The sequence below is a fragment of the Lampris incognitus genome, chromosome 1, assembly GCF_029633865.1.
Source record: "Lampris incognitus isolate fLamInc1 chromosome 1, fLamInc1.hap2, whole genome shotgun sequence".
NCBI lineage: Eukaryota > Metazoa > Chordata > Actinopteri > Lampriformes > Lampridae > Lampris > Lampris incognitus.
This window is the reverse complement of record NC_079211.1, coordinates 151,872,192-151,892,525: the sequence shown is the minus strand read 5'-3', so window position 1 is coordinate 151,892,525 and position 20,334 is coordinate 151,872,192. Positions and strand designations below refer to the sequence as shown.

At 48.1% G+C, this 20,334-nt stretch overlaps 1 protein-coding gene across 1 annotated transcript in view; it reads left to right on the top strand.

The window, feature by feature from the left end:
* The window catches only part of tmem8b (transmembrane protein 8B), a 99,962-nt gene extending 88,543 nt beyond the window's left edge, over positions 1-11,419 (top strand). The window contains exon 13 of the mRNA XM_056280404.1: positions 11,084-11,419. Within this exon, the coding sequence (XP_056136379.1) occupies positions 11,084-11,419 (336 nt within the window). The remainder of the gene's footprint in view (positions 1-11,083) is intronic.
* The last annotated feature ends 8,915 nt before the right edge of the window (positions 11,420-20,334 follow it).

The window sequence follows — 20,334 nt, the reverse complement described above, 5'->3', positions numbered from 1 at the left end:
ATTATAAGTCATCTTGTACTTTCACTGACTCCTCTCCGAGTCATAATGTGCTCCCTGAACTGAGAAGATAAAAAAAAAAAAGTCTTTCAGGCGAGGTTCTGCAAAAAAAAAAGGTCTCGGGCCGAAGCTCTGACATGAGGCTAAAAACCAGGAGCGTGGCCTTGGACAGAGAAGGTCTGCTGCTGAATCCAGCGTGGGGCTGTTGTCCCTCTGTCAGCAACACCTCCCACTGATATGGTGGAAGATGAAGTACAGTTCAATTCCAACGCGTAAACCGTCCAGTTTCCATGCCCAAGGTAGTGAGTACTTCATGTAGTGAGTACTTCGTGTAGTCAGTACTTCATGTTGCTGCTGCACAAATGAGATGTTTTTAATGTGGAGATTAAAAACACTCCTGCAGAAGATGAGAGGGACTGTCTCCTTCATCCAAACGTTATTTCTTTTTCCTTTTTTTTTAACCCCCCCCCTTTTTTTCCCCCTCCCAATTGTACTTGGCCAGTTATCCCACTCTTCCAAGCCATCCCGGTCTCTGCTCCACCCCCTCTGCAGATCCAGGGAGGGCTGCAGACTACCACATGTCTCGTCCCATACATGTGGAGTCACCAGCCGCTTTTCACCTGACAGTGAGGAGTTTCACCAGGGGGCACGTGGGAGGATCACTCTTTTCCCCCCAGTTCCCCCTCCCCCCCAAATAGGCGCCCCAACCGACCAGAGGAGGCGGTGGTGCAGCAATCAGGACACATACCCACATCCGGCTTCCCAACCACAGACATGGTCAGTTATGTCTGTAGGGACACCCAACCAAGCCGGAGGTAACACGGGGATTCGAACCAGCGATCCACCTGTTGGTAGGCAACGGAATAGACCGCTATGCTACCTGGACACCCTCCAAACGTTACGTCTTTTTTGTAAACTAGTACAGAGAGATTCAGTACTTGAGGCTTCCACTCTTTAACTCTCTGTAAGTTTAACTCTTTGTAAGTTTAAACTTCTGTAGATTTAACCCTCTGTAAGTTTAACCTTCTGTAGATTTAACCCTCTGTAAGTTTAACCTTCTGTAAATTTAACCCTCTGTAAGTTTAACCCTCTGTAAATTTAACCCTCTGTAAGTTTAACCCTCTGTAAATTTAACCCTCTGTAAATTTAACTCTCTGTAAGTTTAACCCTCTGTAAGTTTAACCCTCTATAAGTTTTACCCTCTGTAAGTTTAACTCTCTATAAGTTTAACCCTCTATAAGTTTTACCCTCTGTAAGTTTAACTCTCTATAAGTTTAACCCTCTATAAGTTTTACCCTCTGTAAGTTTAACTCTCTATAAGTTTAACCCTCTATAAGTTTTACCCTCTGTAAGTTTAACTCTCTATAAGTTTAACCCTCTGTAAGTTTAACCCTCTGTAAGTTTAATTCTCTGTAAGTTTAACCCTCTGTAAGTTTTACCCTCTGTAAATTTAACCCTCAGTAAGTTTAACCCTCTGTAAGTTTAACCCTCTGTAAGTTTTACCCTCTGTAAGTTTAACCCTCTGTAAGTTTAACTCTCTATAAGTTTTACCCTCTGTAAGTTTAACCCTCTGTAAGTTTAACTCTCTATAAGTTTTACCCTCTGTAAGTTTAACCCTCTGTAAGTTTTACCCTCTGTAAGTTTAACTCTCTATAAGTTTAATCCTCAGTAAGTTTAACCCTCTGTAAGTTTAACCCTCTGTAAGTTTAACCCTCTGTAAGTTTTACCCTCTGTAAGATTAACCCTCTATAAGTTTTACTCTCTGTAAGTTTAACCCTCTGTAAGTTTAACTCTCTATAAGTTTTACCCTCTATAAGTTTTACCCTCTGTAAATTTAATCCTCAGTAAGTTTAACCCTCTGTAAGTTTAACTCTCTGTAAATTTTACCCTCTGTAAGTTTAATCCTCAGTAAGTTTTACCTTCTGTAAGTTTAATCCTCAGTAAGTTTAACCCTCTGTAAGTTTAACCCTCTGTAAGTTTAACCCTCTGTAAGTTTTACCCTCTGTAAGTTTAACCCTCTATAAGTTTTACCCTCTGTAAGTTTAACCCTCTGTAAGTTTAACTCTCTATAAGTTTTACCCTCTGTAAGTTTAACCCTCTGTAAGTTTAACTCTCTATAAGTTTTACCCTCTATAAGTTTTACCCTCTGTAAATTTAATCCTCAGTAAGTTTAACCCTCTGTAAGTTTAACCCTCTGTAAGTTTTACCCTCTGTAAGTTTAACTCTCTATAAGTTTTACCCTCTGTAAGTTTAACCCTCTGTAAGTTTAACTCTCTGCAAGTGTAACCCTCTCTCTAAGTTTAACTCTCTGTAAGTTTAACCTTCTGTAAGTTTAACCCTCTGTAAGTTTAACTCTCTATAAGTTTAACCCTCTCTCCAAGTTTAACTCTCTGTAAGTTTAACCCTCTGTAAGTTTAACCCTCTGTAAGTTTTACCCTCTGTAAGTTTAACCCTCTGTAAATTTTACCCTCTGTAAGTTTAACCCTCTGTAAGTTTAACCCTCTGTAAGTTTAACCCTCTGTAAGTTTTACCCTCTGTAAGTTTAACCCTCTGTAAGTTTAACTCTCTATAAGTTTCACCCTCTGTAAGTTTAACCTTCTGTAAGTTTTACCCTCTGTAAGTTTAATCCTCTGTAAGTTTAACTCTCTCTCTAAGTTTTACCCTCTGTAAGTTTAATTCTCTCTAAGTTTAACTCTCTGTAAGTTTTACCCTCTGTAAGTTTAATCCTCAGTAAGTTTTACCTTCTGTAAGTTTAATCCTCAGTAAGTTTAACCCTCTGTAAGTTTAACCCTCAGTAAGTTTTACCCTCTGTAAGTTTAACCCTCTGTAAGTTTAACCCTCTATAAGTTTTACCCTCTGTAAGTTTAAACCTCTATAAGTTTTACCCTCTATAAGTTTTACCCTCTGTAAATTTAATCCTCAGTAAGTTTAACCCTCTCTCTAAGTTTAACTCTCTGTAAATTTTACCCTCTGTAAGTTTAATCCTCAGTAAGTTTTACCTTCTGTAAGTGTAATCCTCAGTAAGTTTAACCCTCTGTAAGTTTAACCCTCTGTAAGTTTTACCCTCTGTAAGTTTAACTCTCTATAAGTTTTACCCTCTGTAAGTTTAACCCTCTGTAAGTTTTACCCTCTGTAAGTTTAATCCTCTGTAAGTTTAACTCTCTATAAGTTTTACCCTCTGTAAGTTTAACTCTCTATAAATTTAATCCTCAGTAAGTTTTACCCTCTGTAAGTTTAACTCTCTATAAGTTTTACCCTCTGTAAGTTTAACTCTCTATAAATTTAATCCTCAGTAAGTTTTACCCTCTGTAAATTTAATCCTCAGTAAGTTTAACCCTCAGTAAGTTTAACCCTCTGTAAGTTTAATCCTCTCTCTAAGTTTAACTCTCTGTAAGTTTTACCCTCTGTAAGTTTAATCCTCTCTCTAAGTTTAACTCTCTGTAAGTTTTACCCTCTGTAAATTTAATCCTCAGTAAGTTTTACCCTCTGTAAGTTTAATCCTCAGTAAGTTTAACCCTCTGTAAGTTTAACCCTCTGTAAGTTTAACTCTCTGTAAGTTTAACCCTCTGTAAGTTTAACCCTCTCTCTAAGTTTAACTCTCTGTAAGTTTAACCCTCTAAGTTTTACCCTCTGTAAGTTTAATCCTCAGTAAGTTTAACCCTCTGTAAGTTTAATCCTCAGTAAATTTAACTCTCTGTAAGTTTAACCCTCTGTAAGTTTAACCCTCTAAGTTTTACCTTCTGTAAATTTAATCCTCAGTAAATTTAACTCTCTGTAAGTTTAACCCTCTGTAAGTTTAACTCTCTGCAAGTGTAACCCTCTCTCCAAGTTTAACTCTCTGTAAGTTTAACCCTCTGTAAGTTTAACCCTCTGTAAGTTTAACTCTCTGTAAGTTTTATCCTCTGTAAGTTTAATCCTCAGTAAGTTTTACCCTCTGTAAGTGTATCCCTCTCTCTAAGTTTAACTCTCTGTAAGTTTAACCCTCTTTAAGTTTAACCCTCTGTAAGTTTTACCCTCTGTAAGTGTAACCCTCTCTCTAAGTTTAACTCTCTGTAAGTTTTACCCTCTGTAAGTTTTACCCTCTGTAAGTTTAACCCTCTGTAAGTTTAACCCTCTATAAGTTTTACCCTCTGTAAGTTTAACCCTCTGTAAGTTTAACCCTCTGTAAGTTTTACCCTCTAAGTTTAACCCTCTGTAAGTTTAACTCTCTATAAGTTTTACCCTCTGTAAGTTTAACCCTCTGTAAGTTTTACCCTCTGTAAGTTTAATCCTCTGTAAGTTTAACTCTCTCTGTAAGTTTAATTCTCTCTCTAAGTTTTACCCTCTGTAAGTTTAATCCTCTCTCTAAGTTTAACTCTCTGTAAATTTTACCCTCTGTAAGTTTAATCCTCAGTAAGTTTTACCTTCTGTAAGTGTAATCCTCAGTAAGTTTAACCCTCTGTAAGTTTAACCCTCTGTAAGTTTTACCCTCTGTAAGTTTAACTCTCTATAAGTTTTACCCTCTGTAAGTTTAACCCTCTGTAAGTTTTACCCTCTGTAAGTTTAATCCTCTGTAAGTTTAACTCTCTATAAGTTTTACCCTCTGTAAGTTTAACTCTCTATAAATTTAATCCTCAGTAAGTTTTACCCTCTGTAAGTTTAACTCTCTATAAGTTTTACCCTCTGTAAGTTTAACTCTCTATAAATTTAATCCTCAGTAAGTTTTACCCTCTGTAAATTTAATCCTCAGTAAGTTTAACCCTCAGTAAGTTTAACCCTCTGTAAGTTTAATCCTCTCTCTAAGTTTAACTCTCTGTAAGTTTTACCCTCTGTAAGTTTAATCCTCTCTCTAAGTTTAACTCTCTGTAAGTTTTACCCTCTGTAAATTTAATCCTCAGTAAGTTTTACCCTCTGTAAGTTTAATCCTCAGTAAGTTTAACCCTCTGTAAGTTTAACCCTCTGTAAGTTTAACTCTCTGTAAGTTTAACCCTCTGTAAGTTTAACCCTCTCTCTAAGTTTAACTCTCTGTAAGTTTAACCCTCTAAGTTTTACCCTCTGTAAGTTTAATCCTCAGTAAGTTTAACCCTCTGTAAGTTTAATCCTCAGTAAATTTAACTCTCTGTAAGTTTAACCCTCTGTAAGTTTAACCCTCTAAGTTTTACCTTCTGTAAATTTAATCCTCAGTAAATTTAACTCTCTGTAAGTTTAACCCTCTGTAAGTTTAACTCTCTGCAAGTGTAACCCTCTCTCCAAGTTTAACTCTCTGTAAGTTTAACCCTCTGTAAGTTTAACCCTCTGTAAGTTTAACTCTCTGTAAGTTTTATCCTCTGTAAGTTTAATCCTCAGTAAGTTTTACCCTCTGTAAGTGTATCCCTCTCTCTAAGTTTAACTCTCTGTAAGTTTAACCCTCTTTAAGTTTAACCCTCTGTAAGTTTTACCCTCTGTAAGTGTAACCCTCTCTCTAAGTTTAACTCTCTGTAAGTTTTACCCTCTGTAAGTTTTACCCTCTGTAAGTTTAACCCTCTGTAAGTTTAACCCTCTATAAGTTTTACCCTCTGTAAGTTTAACCCTCTGTAAGTTTAACCCTCTGTAAGTTTTACCCTCTAAGTTTAACCCTCTGTAAGTTTAACTCTCTATAAGTTTTACCCTCTGTAAGTGTAACCCTCTGTAAGTTTTACCCTCTGTAAGTTTAATCCTCTGTAAGTTTAACTCTCTCTGTAAGTTTAATTCTCTCTCTAAGTTTTACCCTCTGTAAGTTTAATCCTCTCTCTAAGTTTAACTCTCTGTAAGTTTTACCCTCTGTAAGTTTAATCCTCAGTAAGTTTTACCTTCTGTGAGTTTAATCCTCAGTAAGTTTAACCCTCTGTAAGTTTAACCCTCTGTAAATTTAACTCTCTGTAAGTTTAACCCTCTGTAAGTTTAACCCTCTGTAAGTTTAACCCTCTGTAAGTTTAACCCTCTGTAAGTTTTACCCTCTGTAAGTTTAACCCTCTATAAGTTTTACCCTCTGTAAGTTTAACCCTCTGTAAGTTTAACTCTCTATAAGTTTTAACCTCTGTAAGTTTAACCCTCTGTAAGTTTAACCCTCTCTCTAAGTTTAACTCTCTGTACGTTTAACCCTCTCTCTAAGTTTAACTCTCTGTAAGATTAACTCTCTCTAAGTTTAACTCTCTGTAAATTTAATCCTCAGTAAGTTTAACCCTCTGTAAGTTTAACCCTCTCTCTAAGTTTAACTCTCTGTAAGTTTAACCCTCTAAGTTTAACTCTCTGTAAGTTTAACTCTCTCTAAGTTTAACTCTCTATAAGTTTAATCCTCAGTAAGTTTAACCCTCTGTAAGTTTAACCCTCTCTCTAAGTTTAACTCTCTCTAAGTTTAACTCTCTAAGTTTAATCCTCAGTAAATTTAACCCTCTGTAAGTTTAACCCTCTCTCTAAGTTTAACTCTCTGTAAGTTTAACCCTCTCTAAGTTTAACTCTCTGTAAGTTTAACCCTCTAAATTGTACCCTCTGTAAGTTTAATCCTCAGTAAGTTTAACACTCTGTAAGTTTAACCCTCTGTAAGTTTTACCCTCTGTAAGTTTTACCCTCTGTAAGTTTAACTCTATAAGTTTAACCCTCAGTAAGTTTTACCCTCTGTAAGTTTAACTCTGTAAGTTTTACCCTCTGTAAGTTTTACCCTCTGTAAGTTTAACTCTATAAGTTTAACCCTCTGTAAGTTTTACCCTCTGTAAGTTTAACTCTCTGTAAGTTTAACCCTCTGTAAGTTTTACCCTGTGTAAGTTTAACCCTCTGTAAGTTTAACTCTCTGTAAGTTTTACCCTCTGTAAGTTTTACCCTCTGTAAGTTTAACTCTGTAAGTTTAACCCTGTGTAAGTTTAACCCCGTGTAAGCTCGGGGCTCATCTTCAGTTCAGTTATGAAAGTGTTGTTGACGTCTGCTATATGCAGATGTCGTTGCTTGGTGTGCTGCAGTGACTTATTCAGCATGCAGGTGTCAACAGATTGTGTGCCGAGTCAGAAGGGCTGAAAGAGAACAGGCCAACGTGCCGTCATCCTCGTCACATGACAGCGTGGGCCTGGGATGAACTGATCTGCAGCGGTCACAGCAACGCCACTTCACACAATAACAGGGATCAGATGCTAATGGCGCAGCATTTCTTGGTTCATGTTTGTGCTCAAGTCCTGATTACTTGTCACTTTATAAATTTGCCATCGGTTCAGCGGCGCGTGTCTGTATTTCAGAGTTATCTCTTCCAGCGCCGCCTTTCTGAATTTGGACCGTCAAGCATCTTCAGTGAAGGCCCTTTCATATCAACTTGTCATGTTTCTGCAAAGCCTGGCACTCTGAATGTTCCCAGACACGACCAAATTAGATCAGTCAGGCAGGGGCACACAGCGGCGGCGGGTGTCATGTGCTGTAACGCGACACGCAGGAGAGGGGAGTTCACATCTGTCACAGCCAAAGCGTCGCTGGTTTTCCTCCCCACCTTCTTAAACGGGGCGCCTGACTTGTGCACAAAAACACTGTCGAGAACTGCAACTGTTTGTCAGCAAAATGTGACCTGCTGAAAAGTCTGAACCACAGACAGGGACCTGAGCAGTGACGTGACAAGCAAGTGTTTGGGCCAGATGTACGTTGTAGGTTAGAATCCATGTTCGGATGGAATTAGTTTTGTTCCAGGGCCGGTCAGGTCTTCTCATGTGTCACAGATGCACCCAGTGGTCTGCACCACGTCCAGATTGACCATTTCTTTTACAGGGTTCCCACACGTCCTGGAAAAGCTGGAAAATAGCTGACCAATTTTCCAGTCATGGAAAATGAGAGGAAAAGCTAAAATGTCCTGGAAAATCTTGTGTTGTCCTGGAAAATGATTTCAACATTCTTCTGATTTCCTTTGGCTCAGAATTAACTACTAGGTGATCTATTGGCGCTCCCCAAAACAGACATTTCCCATATTTCTCACCGGCATTACTCTAGCATCCATTTGTCATAATTTCCAAGCATGTAAGCCATGACTTCATAGATAACTTACAGACTCATGGGGTCCGCGGTGGTGTAGCGGTCTAAGCATCGGCTTTGTGTCGATGCAGTTGCCCACTGGGGACTGGGGTTCGCGCCCCGGTCTCGTCAGATCCGACTATGGCCGGACTCGATGAAGCAGCAATAACTGGCAACGCTGTCTTCGGGAGGGGGGCGGAGTCGGCTTGTGTTCGTCACGTGAATGCGTCTCTGTGTGTGTCGGAAAAAACAGTGGTTCGGCTTGGATTCGCCTTGTCACGAAAGTGGGGAGGCGGTCTCCTTCGAGGCTGCCGGCCGGAGAGATGCAGTTGGCGAACGCATGCAGTACGAGGGTGGGTGTTTGAATTAAAATAGGGATCGATTGGCCACTAAATTGGGAGAAAAAAGGGAAAAATCAGAATTTTTTTTTTATAAAAATTAAAAAAAAACTTAGACTCATATCTCTTAAATCAGGCTCCCACACAGAGGAAGGGATTGGTGTGTGGTGCCATCACTGAACAGGTCCTGGAAAATGATCTCTAGAAGACAGGGGGAACCCTGTGTTATTCACGCACCACCTCGGGGAACATGACGGAGCAAACTGCCTCCTGTTTGTCATCAAACTCAGAGACAGGCTGAGGAGTGTGGTACCGCGCAGGCTGAAACAAACTTGACCTCTACTGAATATAGATTCACATCCTCCGTATTCAGTCAGGACACAGAGGATTCTGTCTTCTGTCTTCTCACTGTGCGCCACAGAATGGATGTTTTCTTTGCGCTCGTTGTGTTTGTTCCGGACGCCGACTATACACGCAGACAGATGAGGAACACTCTGCTCCAGATGCACTTCCACACTTCGTGGTTGTGGACACGGTTTTCAGATTGTTGTTGGATTTTGCGTCCGCTCCAAACAGAAATTAATGGGCGTCTCTTCTGTCGTCCAGTAAGACACGTCGTCACCAGGCCTGAGCCGATTTTATTCAATAATCCTCCAGCCGGCGCTGACTGGCTGTCAAGCAGTGAAGTAGCTGTCACCACCGTCTTCAGCCCCGTACGTGGACTCATTCTGTGGATTCAGAGTCCTGTCTGCCCAGTGTGATGAATGTATGCAGAAGTCTCACTTGATGCACATAGAAATGTCCCCGTCTTCATTTGTACACTCGTCCCAGAAAGAAAGCATCGCTTTTTTTTCTTCTTTTGGATTCTTTCCCCCTTTTTCTTCCCAATTATATCCGGCCAATTACCCCACTCTTCTGAGCGGTCCCGGTCTCTGCTCCACCCCCTCTGCTGATCCGGGGAGGGCTGCAGACTACCACATGCCTCCTCCCATACATGTGGAGCTGCTTCTTTTCACCTGACAGTGAGGAGTTTCACCAGGGGGACGTAGCACGTGGGATCACACTACCCCCCCCCCACACACACACACACATCTGGCTTCCCACCCGCAGGCACGGCCAAGTGTGTCTGTAGGGACGCCCGACCAAGCCGGATGTAACACAGGGATTCAAACCGCCGATTCCCGTGTTGGTAGGCAACAGAAGAGACTGCGACGCCACCCGGACGCCCATTGAAAGCATCACACTTTGAAAGCGTTTCGTCTGACAAAATCTTTTTTACAAACCACTCAAACCCTTCACGGAGCCCCCTGCAGGCTGGTTACTGTGGTGACTGTCAGCCAGTTCTGGCCTACTGAACCTCATCAGCAGCCTGAATACAAAGGAGCTCCCATTTTGCATCGCTTTTCAACGTTTTACCGTTCGGCGAGATGCTCTCAAAGTGTACCACTTTCGTCCAGGACAAGTCCACGGTTCCTGAAGCACATTTGGAATGTGGATCAGATCCGTGGCTAAACGCCATCAAACTCCTGTGCCCACCTTACCTCAAAACGAGCTATCCATGTTCCAACCGGCTCTCAGACGTCAGTCAAGGAACTAATCGCATCTGAATTGGGCAAAAAACTTAGTTATTCCTGGGGCATCCGGGTAGCATAGCGGTCTATTCCATTGCCTACCAACACAAGGGTCGCCGGTTCAATTCCCCGTGTTATCGCCGGCTTGGTCGGCGTCCCTACAGACACAGTTAGCTGTGTCTTCCTCTTCCCGGGCACCATGATCGCCAGTTAGCTGTGTCTGTGGGTGGGAAGCTGGATGTGGGTATGTGTCGTGGTCGCTACACTAGCGCCTCCTCTGGTTGGTCGGGGCGCCTGTTTGGGGGGAGGGGGAATAGTGTGATCCTCCCACGTGCTACGTCCCCCTGGTGAAACTCCTCACTGTCAGGTGAAAAGAAGCGGCTGGCGGCCGGATCAGCAGAGGGGGTGGAGCTGAGAACGGGACGGCTCAGAACGGGAAGGAGCAGAGACCGGGACAGCTCAGAACGGGGTGGAGCAGAGACCGGGATGGCTCGGAACAGTGGGTGGAGCAGAGACCGGGATGGCTTGGAACGGGGTGGAGCAGAGACCGGGATGGCTCGGAACAGTGGGTGGAGCAGAGACTGGGACGGCTTGGAACAGTGGGTGGAGCAGAGACCGGGATGGCTCGGAACGGGGTGGAGCAGAGACCGGGACGGCTCAGAACGGGGTGGAGCAGAGACCAGGACAGTTCGGAATGGGGTGGAGCCGAGACCGGGACGGCTCGGAACGGGGTGGAGCCGAGACCGGGACGGCTCGGAATGGGGTGGAGTCGAGACCGGGACGGCTCGGAATGGGGTGGAGCAGAGACCGGGACGGCTCGGAATAGTGGGATAATTGGCCGGATACAATTGGGAGAAAAAAAAGGAGCAACCCTTTTTTTTTTTTTAGTTCTTCCTGGTTTTCTTCTCTTAGCTAATATACGGCTGGCCGAGCAAATCAGATGCCATGTTTCCTGTCAGCAGAGCAGCTGACTGAACCTCAGGTGTGGTGTGTGCTGATCTGTCAGTTGCTGACTGGCCTGTCTGCAGAACAGGAGGCTTCACAGGGCTTGAGACCATATTTCATCAAACCAATATGTCCATTATATCCACACAGCACAAAGTAACGTATAATTCTGTGTGTGTGTGTGTGTGTGTGTGTGTGTGTGTGTGTGTGTGTGTGTGTGTCTGTGTGTGTGTGTGTGTGTGCCCCCCCTGCCAGACTGTGCGCACCATTCGTCGACGGCAGTGCTACCCGCCCACATGGAAGCGCTGGGTTTTCTTCCTCTTCCCGGGCACCATGATCGCCACGTCGGCGGTGGCCCTGTACGCCTTCGTGGAAACGGAGGAGAACTACTTCTACATCCACAGCATCTGGCACATGCTGATCGCAGGGAGCGTTGGCTTCCTGCTGCCGCCGCGCGCCAAGCCCGACGCCAAGGTGACGCCGCTGAAGCGCCGGCGGGGCTGTGGCTACCAGCTGTGCGTGAACGAGCACGAGGAGATGGGCCTGGTGGACCCGGCCATCATCTCCATCAACAGCATCTGTACCAGCTGATAGACCCCCCCCCCCTGCCCTTTACTCCAACACCCCCCGCCCCCTTTCCTTACAGACACTCCATTGCCTTCTTTTACTTGGGGAAATTCACAACACACGGGAAATAAGCCACAGAACTTGAACGAGCAATGTACATATACCGCATCACCCAAACGCAGCGCATCGCATTTTCTCTCCGTTGTTATTGTCATGGTAACTATTATCGATACGACTGTAATTATCTCCTTCTTCTTCTTATCTATTGGTGAAGTCGTTCTGATGAGTCGTGGGTGTACAGTGACACACTGTTGTTTGTGAATATGTATTTAAAGTCAAAGCTGAAACACTGCTGCTATTTGACGGTGACTGTAAAACTACTTATGTTGTATATTTATTGATGGTTTTCTTAAAAAGGCCAAATATTTTAGTGTTTGGGTCCAGAGGGGTTGGGGAGACGCAGGGAAACATTTATCAAGGGCACGGCTTATACCATATTCTTTTTGAATATATATCTTTTGCACTGAGACACAAAAAAAATGTTATTCTGTAGATTTTTATAATAATGATAATAATAATAATAATAATATAGTGGTTTGGAAAGTAAAATTGGCCTCACGGAGCTCAAATGTAAAACCTAGTTGTCATGTGGAATGTTCTAGACTGTCTTTTGTAATTGCAATGTGTCACTTTTACACGAATGTGCTGATTGTTCTCGACGGGAACAAATCCAAAGTCCAGCGGCCCGATCCAAACCTATAAGATAGGAGGAGAGTCGGGATTATTTCAGAGACCTCGATACCAAGACCTCAACTTCCCTTCCTCCTTCTGCTAGGACCTGTCTGACACTGGATTCATGAACAATAAATGTTTTCTTCCTTTCTTTCTTCCTCCGTGTCACGTTTTGCCTCCTGAGCACTGAGCATGCTGTAGCCCACAGTAAAGACCTCACATTCCCGGGCTAACGGAGGCTGCTGGTAGCCGCTGCTGGTGGCCGCTGGTGGCCGCTGGTGTCTGCTGGTGTCTGCTGGTGGCTGCTGGTAGCCGCTGGTGGCCGCTGGTGGCTGCTGGTGTCTGCTGGTAGCCGCTGGTGGCTGCTGGTGGCTGCTGGTGTCTGCTGGTAGCCGCTGGTGTCTGCTGGTAGCCGCTGGTAGCCGCTGGTGTCTGCTGGTGGCCGCTGGTGTCCGCTGGTGTCTGCTGGTGTCTGCTGGTGGCCGCTGGTGTCTGCTGGTAGCCGCTGGTGTCTGCTGGTGTCTGCTGGTGTCTGCTGGTAGCTGCTGGTGGCCGCTGGTAGCTGCTGGTAGCCGCTGGTGGCTGCTGGTGGCTGCTGGTAGCCGCTGGTGTCTGCTGGTGGCCGCTGGTGTCTGCTGGTAGCCGCTGGTGGCTGCTGGTAGCCGCTGCTGGTAGCTGCTAGCTGCTGGTGGCTGCTGGTGGCTGCCGGTAGCTGCTGGTAGCCTCTGGTGTCTGCTGGTGTCTGCTGGTAGCTGCTAGCTCCTGGTTGCTGCCGGTAGCTGCTGGTAGCCTCTGGTGTCTGCTGGTGGCTGCTGGTAGCTGCTAGCTGCTGGTGGCTGCCGGTAGCTGCTGGTAGCCTCTGGTGTCTGCTGGTGTCTGCTGGTGTCTGCTGGTAGCTGCTAGCTGCTGGTGGCTGATGGTAGCTGCTAGCTGCTGGTGGCTGCCGGTAGCTGCTGGTAGCCTCTGGTGTCTGCTGGTAGCTGCTGGTGGCTGATGGTGGCTGCTGGTAGCTGTTAGCTGCTGGTGGCTGCCGGTAGCTGCTGGTAGGCTCTGGTGTCTGCTGGTGTCTGCTGGCTGCTGCTAGCTGCTGGTGGCTGATGGTAGCTGCTGGTGGCTGATGGTGGCTGCCGGTAGCTGCTGGTAGCCTCTGGTGTCTGCTGGTAGCTGGTAGCTGCTGGTGGCTGATGGTAGCTGTTAGCTGCTGGTGGCTGCCGGTAGCTGCTGGTAGGCTCTGGTGTCTGCTGGCTGCTGGTGGCTGATGGTAGCTGCTAGCTGCTGGTGGCTGCCGGTAGCTGCTGGTAGCCTCTGGTGTCTGCTGGTGTCTGCTGGCTGCTGCTAGCTGCTGGTGGCTGCCGGTAGCTGCTGGTAGCCTCTGGTGTCTGCTGGCTGCTGCTAGCTGCTGGTGGCTGCTGGTGGCTGCTGCTGGCTGCTGGTAGCTGGGCAGCAGGGTGTGAAGCCACCAGCAGCCTCCTCTTGGGAAAAGCGTGGCAGAGTGAATAATTCTACAACACGCCGCGTCTCGCTGTACAGATGGAGCCCTGCTTACACGCTTCTGGACACCACTGTATGTACGTCCCTGTCTTACAACACCAGCTTGATCCTCCCCTCCAGCCTTTCTACTCTTAATCCTCTTCTAAACTACACGACAGAACCAAACTATCACACGTGCACACGCCTCGGATTAGGACCCCTGTCGTGTCACAGATAGTGCAGGAACTCTGTACAAAGCACTTCTGCAGACCACTTCCTGTTAAACATGAACAAAACACTGATTTTCAGAGTTTGAATCATGTAGACAAGGTTTACTGAGAGAAACTCATCACCATCGAAAGGGACCTCTGAGGTACCCCCACCCTTATCAACAATACAGTGGCTGCAGGTGTCTCCACCCTTATAAACAATACAGTGACTGCAGGTGTCTCCACCCTTATAAACAATACAGTGACTGCAGGTGTCTCCACCCTTATAAACAATACAGTGGCTGCAGGTACCCCCACCCTTATCAACAATACAGTGGCTGCAGGTACCCCCACCCTTATCAACAATACAGTGACTGCAGGTGTCTCCACCCTTATAAACAATACAGTGACTGCAGGTACCCCCACCCTTAACAATACAGTGGCTGCAGGTACCCCCACCCTTATAAACAATACAGTGACTGCAGGTGTCTCCACCCTTATAAACAATACAGTGACTGCAGGTGTCTCCACCCTTATAAACAATACAGTGACTGCAGGTGTCTCCACTGTTAGGGTTTGCACCCGACCCCAAGAGCACAAACACAGAAGGCACAATATAGCGGGACCAACAGGCTAATTTATTGAAGAGAAAACTCAGGAAGTCCACTTTCACCAGGAAACGCGAAGTCCACCTTTAAGCCGGGAACCGTGGAGTCGCCCTTTTATCCGGGAACAGTGGAGTCGGCCCTTAATCCAGGCAGGAGGGGGGGGGGGGTAAACAGGAGGATACCAAAGGAGAACGGAAAATCACAGCAACGCTGGAGTGAAGAAATCCTCTTCGTAAACGGAAAGCAGCGCACAGGGGAAGGGGAGCAACGAGGAAGGTCCAACAGAGAAATCTCCAGGGAAGATCCAGGTAAGTAAACAAACTTCGATGAGCAGGACAAGCACAAGTACTCTCCCAGGGAACGGCACGAACTGGCAACAAGCTGAGAGTGACACAGCCAGATATAGGGAGGTGATTGCCAACAGGTGAGTGGAGGGGTAACGAGGAAACAGGCATCAGGTGGAGTTGGCAGAGCTCCGGGTACGCTTACACTGCAGAGCGGGTGTGGAGCGGGGAGACGTTGAGCCTTGGCCAAGGTTACACTGCAGAGCGGGTGTGGAGCGGCGAGACGTAACAGTACCCCCCCCCTCTACGGGAGCCACCTGGCGACTGACCTGGCGCCCCCGGGTGGGCACGGTAGAAGTCGGCGAGGAGAGAGGGATCCATAATGAGCTTCCGCGAAATCCAGCTGCGCTCCTCAGGTCCATAACCTGCCCAGTCCGCGAGATACTGGAACCCGCGGCCGCAGCGCCGGACTTTAAGCAGCCGGCGGACCTTCCATTGAGGATGACCATCTACAAATTCCGGAGGCGGAGGCTCAGGAACCGGGGGCATAAGAGGACTGCTGGAGACGGGCTTAACTCGAGAGACGTGGAAGACAGGATGAATGTGCATGGAGGAAGGCAGCTTCAGCCGAACAGCTGCCGGGCTCAGGACTTTCTGGACTTCAAAAGGACCAATGAAGCGGGGCGAGAGTTTCTTGTCGGTTGTCTGGAGGGGAACGTCCTTCGTGGACAGCCAGACCCTCTGTCCCTTCTTGTACTCCGGCGCAGGGGTACGTCGCCGGTCAGCCCCTCTGCGAGCGCGCTCCCCAGCCTTGAGCAGTGCTGTCCGGATGGTCCTCCAGACACGCTGACAGCGTCGCAAGTGGAGCTGTACGGAGGGAACGGCCACTTCATCCTGCTGTGGGTCGAACAGGGGAGGTTGATACCCCAGGGATGCCTCGAATGGAGAAAGTCCAGATGCAGAGCTGACCAGGGAATTGGTGGCGTACTCTACCCACGGTAGGTAGTCACTCCAGGTGGAGGGCTTGCTGTTACATACACAACGCAACGCTGTCTCCATGCTCTGGTTTGCCCTCTCGGTCTGACCATTTGTTTGGGGGTGGTAGCCCGAAGACAGACTTACTGTGGCTCCGATGCCTTTACAAAATGCACGCCACACTTGTGAGGTGAACTGAGGACCTCTATCGGAGACTACATCTGATGGCAGGCCATGAAGCCGGAAGACATGTTGCATCAAGAGGTCCGCGGTCTCAGCAGCCGAAGGAAGTTTGGGAAGGGCTATCAGATGGACGCCCTTGCTGAAACGGTCTATGACGGTGAGAACGACAGTGTTTCCCCGAGAAGGTGGTAGTCCTGAAACGAAATCCAAAGCCACGTGAGACCAGGGGCGGCTAGGAATAGGGAGTGGCTGCAACAGACCAGATGGCGCCTGGTGAGAGGCCTTGCTGCGGGCGCAAACAGCGCAGGCCGCTACAAAGCTCTTGACATCCTCCCGCATAGTTGGCCACCAGAAGCGCCGAGCGATGAACGACTGGGTACGACTAACTCCTGGGTGACAGGAGAAACGACTGCTATGACCCCACTGAAGAACTCGAGACCGAACAGCATCTGGGACGAAGAGGCGACGGGGTGGCACGTTACTCGGAGCGGGTTGAGCACGTTGGGCAGTGCGAACAGCCGACTCAAGACCAAAAGTGACCACACCGACCACTCTAGCCGCAGGGAGGATGGGTTCAGGCTCTTCAAACGCGCCTTCCTTCGGGTGTAGCCGAGACAGGATGTCAGCCTTTACGTTGCGTGTCCCAGGACGGTAAGTCAGAACATAGTTGAAACGACTAAGGAAGCCAGCCCACCGAGCCTGACGACTGTTGAGACGTTTGGCTGCCCTCAGGTGAGTCAAGTTCTTGTGGTCCGTCCAGATGAGAAACGGGTGCTCAGCGCCCTCGAGCCAGTGGCGCCATTCCTCCAGAGCAGCCACTACAGCCAGTAACTCCCGGTTTCCAACGTCATAATTCTGCTCGGCCGGCAGAAAAAGGCGCAAGGATGGAGTTTCTGGTCCTCAGCCGACCGCTGGGAGAGCACCCCCCCTACGCCTGAATCCGAGGCATCAACCTCTACCACGAATTGTCTCTTGGGGTCAGGATGGAGCAGCACTGGGGCCGAGGTGAACCTTGTCTTGAGGACTTGGAAAGCAGAGCTGGCAGCAGGAGACCAGATGAAGGGTTTGGCTGGGGAGGTCAACGCAGTAAGCGGTTCTGCCAGCTGGCTGTAGTTGCGAATGAATCTCCGGTAGAAATTTGCGAACCCTAGAAAACTCTGCAGCTCCTTACGGTTGGTAGGTTCCGGCCAGTCCACCACTGTCGGGACCTTGCGGGGATCTGCTCTGGTCCGTCCCTTCTCTACGATGAATCCCAAGTAATCCACAGAGGGGGAGTGAAACAGGCACTTCTCCGCCTTGACGTAGAGTTGGTTCTGGAGGAGGCGCTCCAGTACCCTGCGAACATGCTGGACGTGTTCCTCAAGAGACTGGGAGAAAATGAGGATGTCGTCCAGGTAAACGACGACAAACACATCCAACATGTCACGGAGTACGTCGTTCATAAACGCCTGAAACACTGCTGGTGCGTTTGTGAGTCCGAACGGCATCACCAAGTACTCATAGTGGCCTCGGGGTGTTTTGAAGGCGGTCTTCCACTCATCGCCTTCCCTGATTCGCACGAGGTGGTAAGCGCTCCTCAGGTCTAGCTTGGTGAAGATGGTCGCCTGTGAGAGAGGCTCAAAAGTCGAACTCATAAGTGGAAGCGGGTACTTGTTCTTAATGGTGATTGCGTTCAGTTGCCGGTAGTCAATACAAGGTCGAAGTCCCCCGTCCTTCCTCTTCACAAAAAAGAACCCTGCAGCAACAGAGGAAGACGAGGGCTTGATGAGACCTGCAGCAAGGGACTCGGTGATGTACTCATCCATGGTCGCCTTCTCAGGGAGTGACAAGTTGTAGAGGCGGCTACTGGGAAGAGTAGCCCCAGGACGGAGATCAATGGCGCAATCATACGGGCGGTGAGGCGGGAGTGACTTAGCACGGGTCTTGCTAAATACCTCACCAAGGTCATGATACACAGGGGGCACGGAGGAGAGATCAGGAGGCAGGGGAGTAGGCGAGCTCAAAGGCGTAGCACTAGGAGCTGCACGAAGGCATTGGGCATGGCAAGTAGAGCCCCATCCAAGGACTGTGCCTGGGGACCAAGAGATGTGGGGTTCATGGTGTCTGAGCCAGGGGCGTCCCAAGATAACTGGATTAAGCGGGGAACGTATGATGTAAAATTGCATTGTCTCTGTGTGGTTACCTGCAACGGTGAGAGTAACGGGGACGGTCCGCTGTGTGATACAGGCTAATCTCCGGTCATCCAAGGCAAACGCATCAATGGGGGTCCCAAGAGACTCAAGGGGAATGTCTGCCTGCGAGGCAAAGTCAAGGTCCATAAAACTATCATCTGCTCCGGAATCAATCAGGGCTCCAAGGGAAAGTCTCTGGCCCGCCCAGACTAAGGCAATAGGAACAAGATGGCCGCGAGATTCGGACCCACGGGAGAAGGAAAGGCGGCTTACTAGGATCTCCCTGGGTCCTGGTAAGCCTAATCTTTTGGCCGTGAGGGACAGTCGCGGTGTCGGTGCCCCTTAAGACCACAGTACAGGCAAAGACCTGCCTTGAATCGGCTCTCCCGTTCAGCAGGAGTAAGTCTAGCACGTCCTACCTCCATCCGCTCTTCTACATCCCCAGGTGGCGTTGTCGCGAAAGAGTCAGAGGAGGGATTGGCCGGGGAAACGGGAACAGCGGTTCGGTCTGACGCAGAGGTAGTTCTGGGATTGAAGGAAGTTCCACGCAAGGCCTTCTCACGCTCTCTCTTCCGGATACGTCCATCAATGCGGATAGCGAGAGCAATGAGGTCATCCAGAGATGAGGGTTCTTCTCGGGTAGCAAGTTGATCCTTCACCGCCTCGCTCAATCCTCTACGAAAAGTGGCACGCAGGGCCTGGTCATTCCATCCGCTCTCAGCGGCAGCCAGGCGGAAGTCGACGGAGTAATCTGTGACGCTGGCGCCGCCCTGCTGGATGTTATTCAGTCGTGAGTCAGAATCCCGACCGCTTACCGGATGGTGGAAAACCTTACGTAGCTCTGCGACAAAGTCTCTATAAGAGTTACAGTAGCTGGCCCCCATGGACCAAGAAGACGTAGCCCACTGCGCTGCTCGACCACTGAGCAGGTTGGTCACGTAAGCGATCTTAACAGCATCACTGGAGAACACGGTGGGCTGGTGTGTGAAAACAAGCTCACACTGCATAATGAAGGTAGAGCAAGTTTCAAAGTTACCGTCAAATGGGCGTGGACTGGTAATGATGGTTCCACGGGGTAAATAAACAGGAACCGGAGGATCTACTGGAGCGGCGGCCACAGGGGGCGCACTTGCTGGCGGTACAGGCTGGTTCAGCTGCTGGTTGGCAAGAGCTGCTGAAATGGTCTGCAGTTGTTGCATGATCTCTGCCTGCTGACTCGCCATCGCCGCCTGCTGGACAGCTAAAGCTTCCACAGAAGCTTGCAGGGGTTGAACTTGAGACTGGAGACCCTGCACAGCAACCGAAGCCTCTTGTAATTGCTGGGAATGGGCGTTGGTAATCTGAATTTGTTTTACTAGGGCTGCTTGCACCGGATTGGCTGTGGGTGTGCCGTCTGTGCTGGCTGGGGTCGTCATGGCCAGTTCGTACTGTTAGGGTTTGCACCCGACCCCAAGAGCACAAACAGAAGGCACAATATAGCGGGACCAACAGGCTAATTTATTGAAGAGAAAACTCAGGAAGTCCACTTTCACCAGGAAACGCGAAGTCCACCTTTAAGCCGGGAACCGTGGAGTCGCCCTTTAATCCGGGAACAGTGGAGTCGGCCCTTAATCCAGGCAGGAGGGGGGGGGGGGTAAACAGGAGGATACCAAAGGAGAACGGAAAATCACAGCAACGCTGGAGTGAAGAAATCCTCTTCGTAAACGGAAAGCAGCGCACAGGGGAAGGGGAGCAACGAGGAAGGTCCAACAGAGAAATCTCCAGGGAAGATCCAGGTAAGTAAGCAAACTTCGATGAGCAGGACAAGCACAAGTACTCTCCCAGGGAACGGCACGAACTGGCAACAAGCTGAGAGTGACACAGCCAGATATAGGGAGGTGATTGCCAACAGGTGAGTGGAGGGGTAACGAGGAAACAGGCATCAGGTGGAGTTGGCAGAGCTCCGGGTACGCTTACACTGCAGAGCGGGTGTGGAGCGGGGAGACGTTGAGCCTTGGCCAAGGTTACACTGCAGAGCGGGTGTGGAGCGGCGAGACGTAACATCCACCCTTATAAACAATAAAGTGATTGCAGGTGTCCCCACCCTTATAAACAATACAGTGACTGCAGGTGTCTCCACCCTTATAAACAATACAGTGGCTGCAGGTACCGCCACCCTTATCAACAATACAGTGGCTGCAGGTACCCCCACCCTTATAAACAATACAGTGACTGCAGGAGTCTCCACCCTTATAAACAATACAGTGACTGCAGGTGTCTCCACCCTTATAAACAATACAGTGACTGCAGGTGTCTCCACCCTTATAA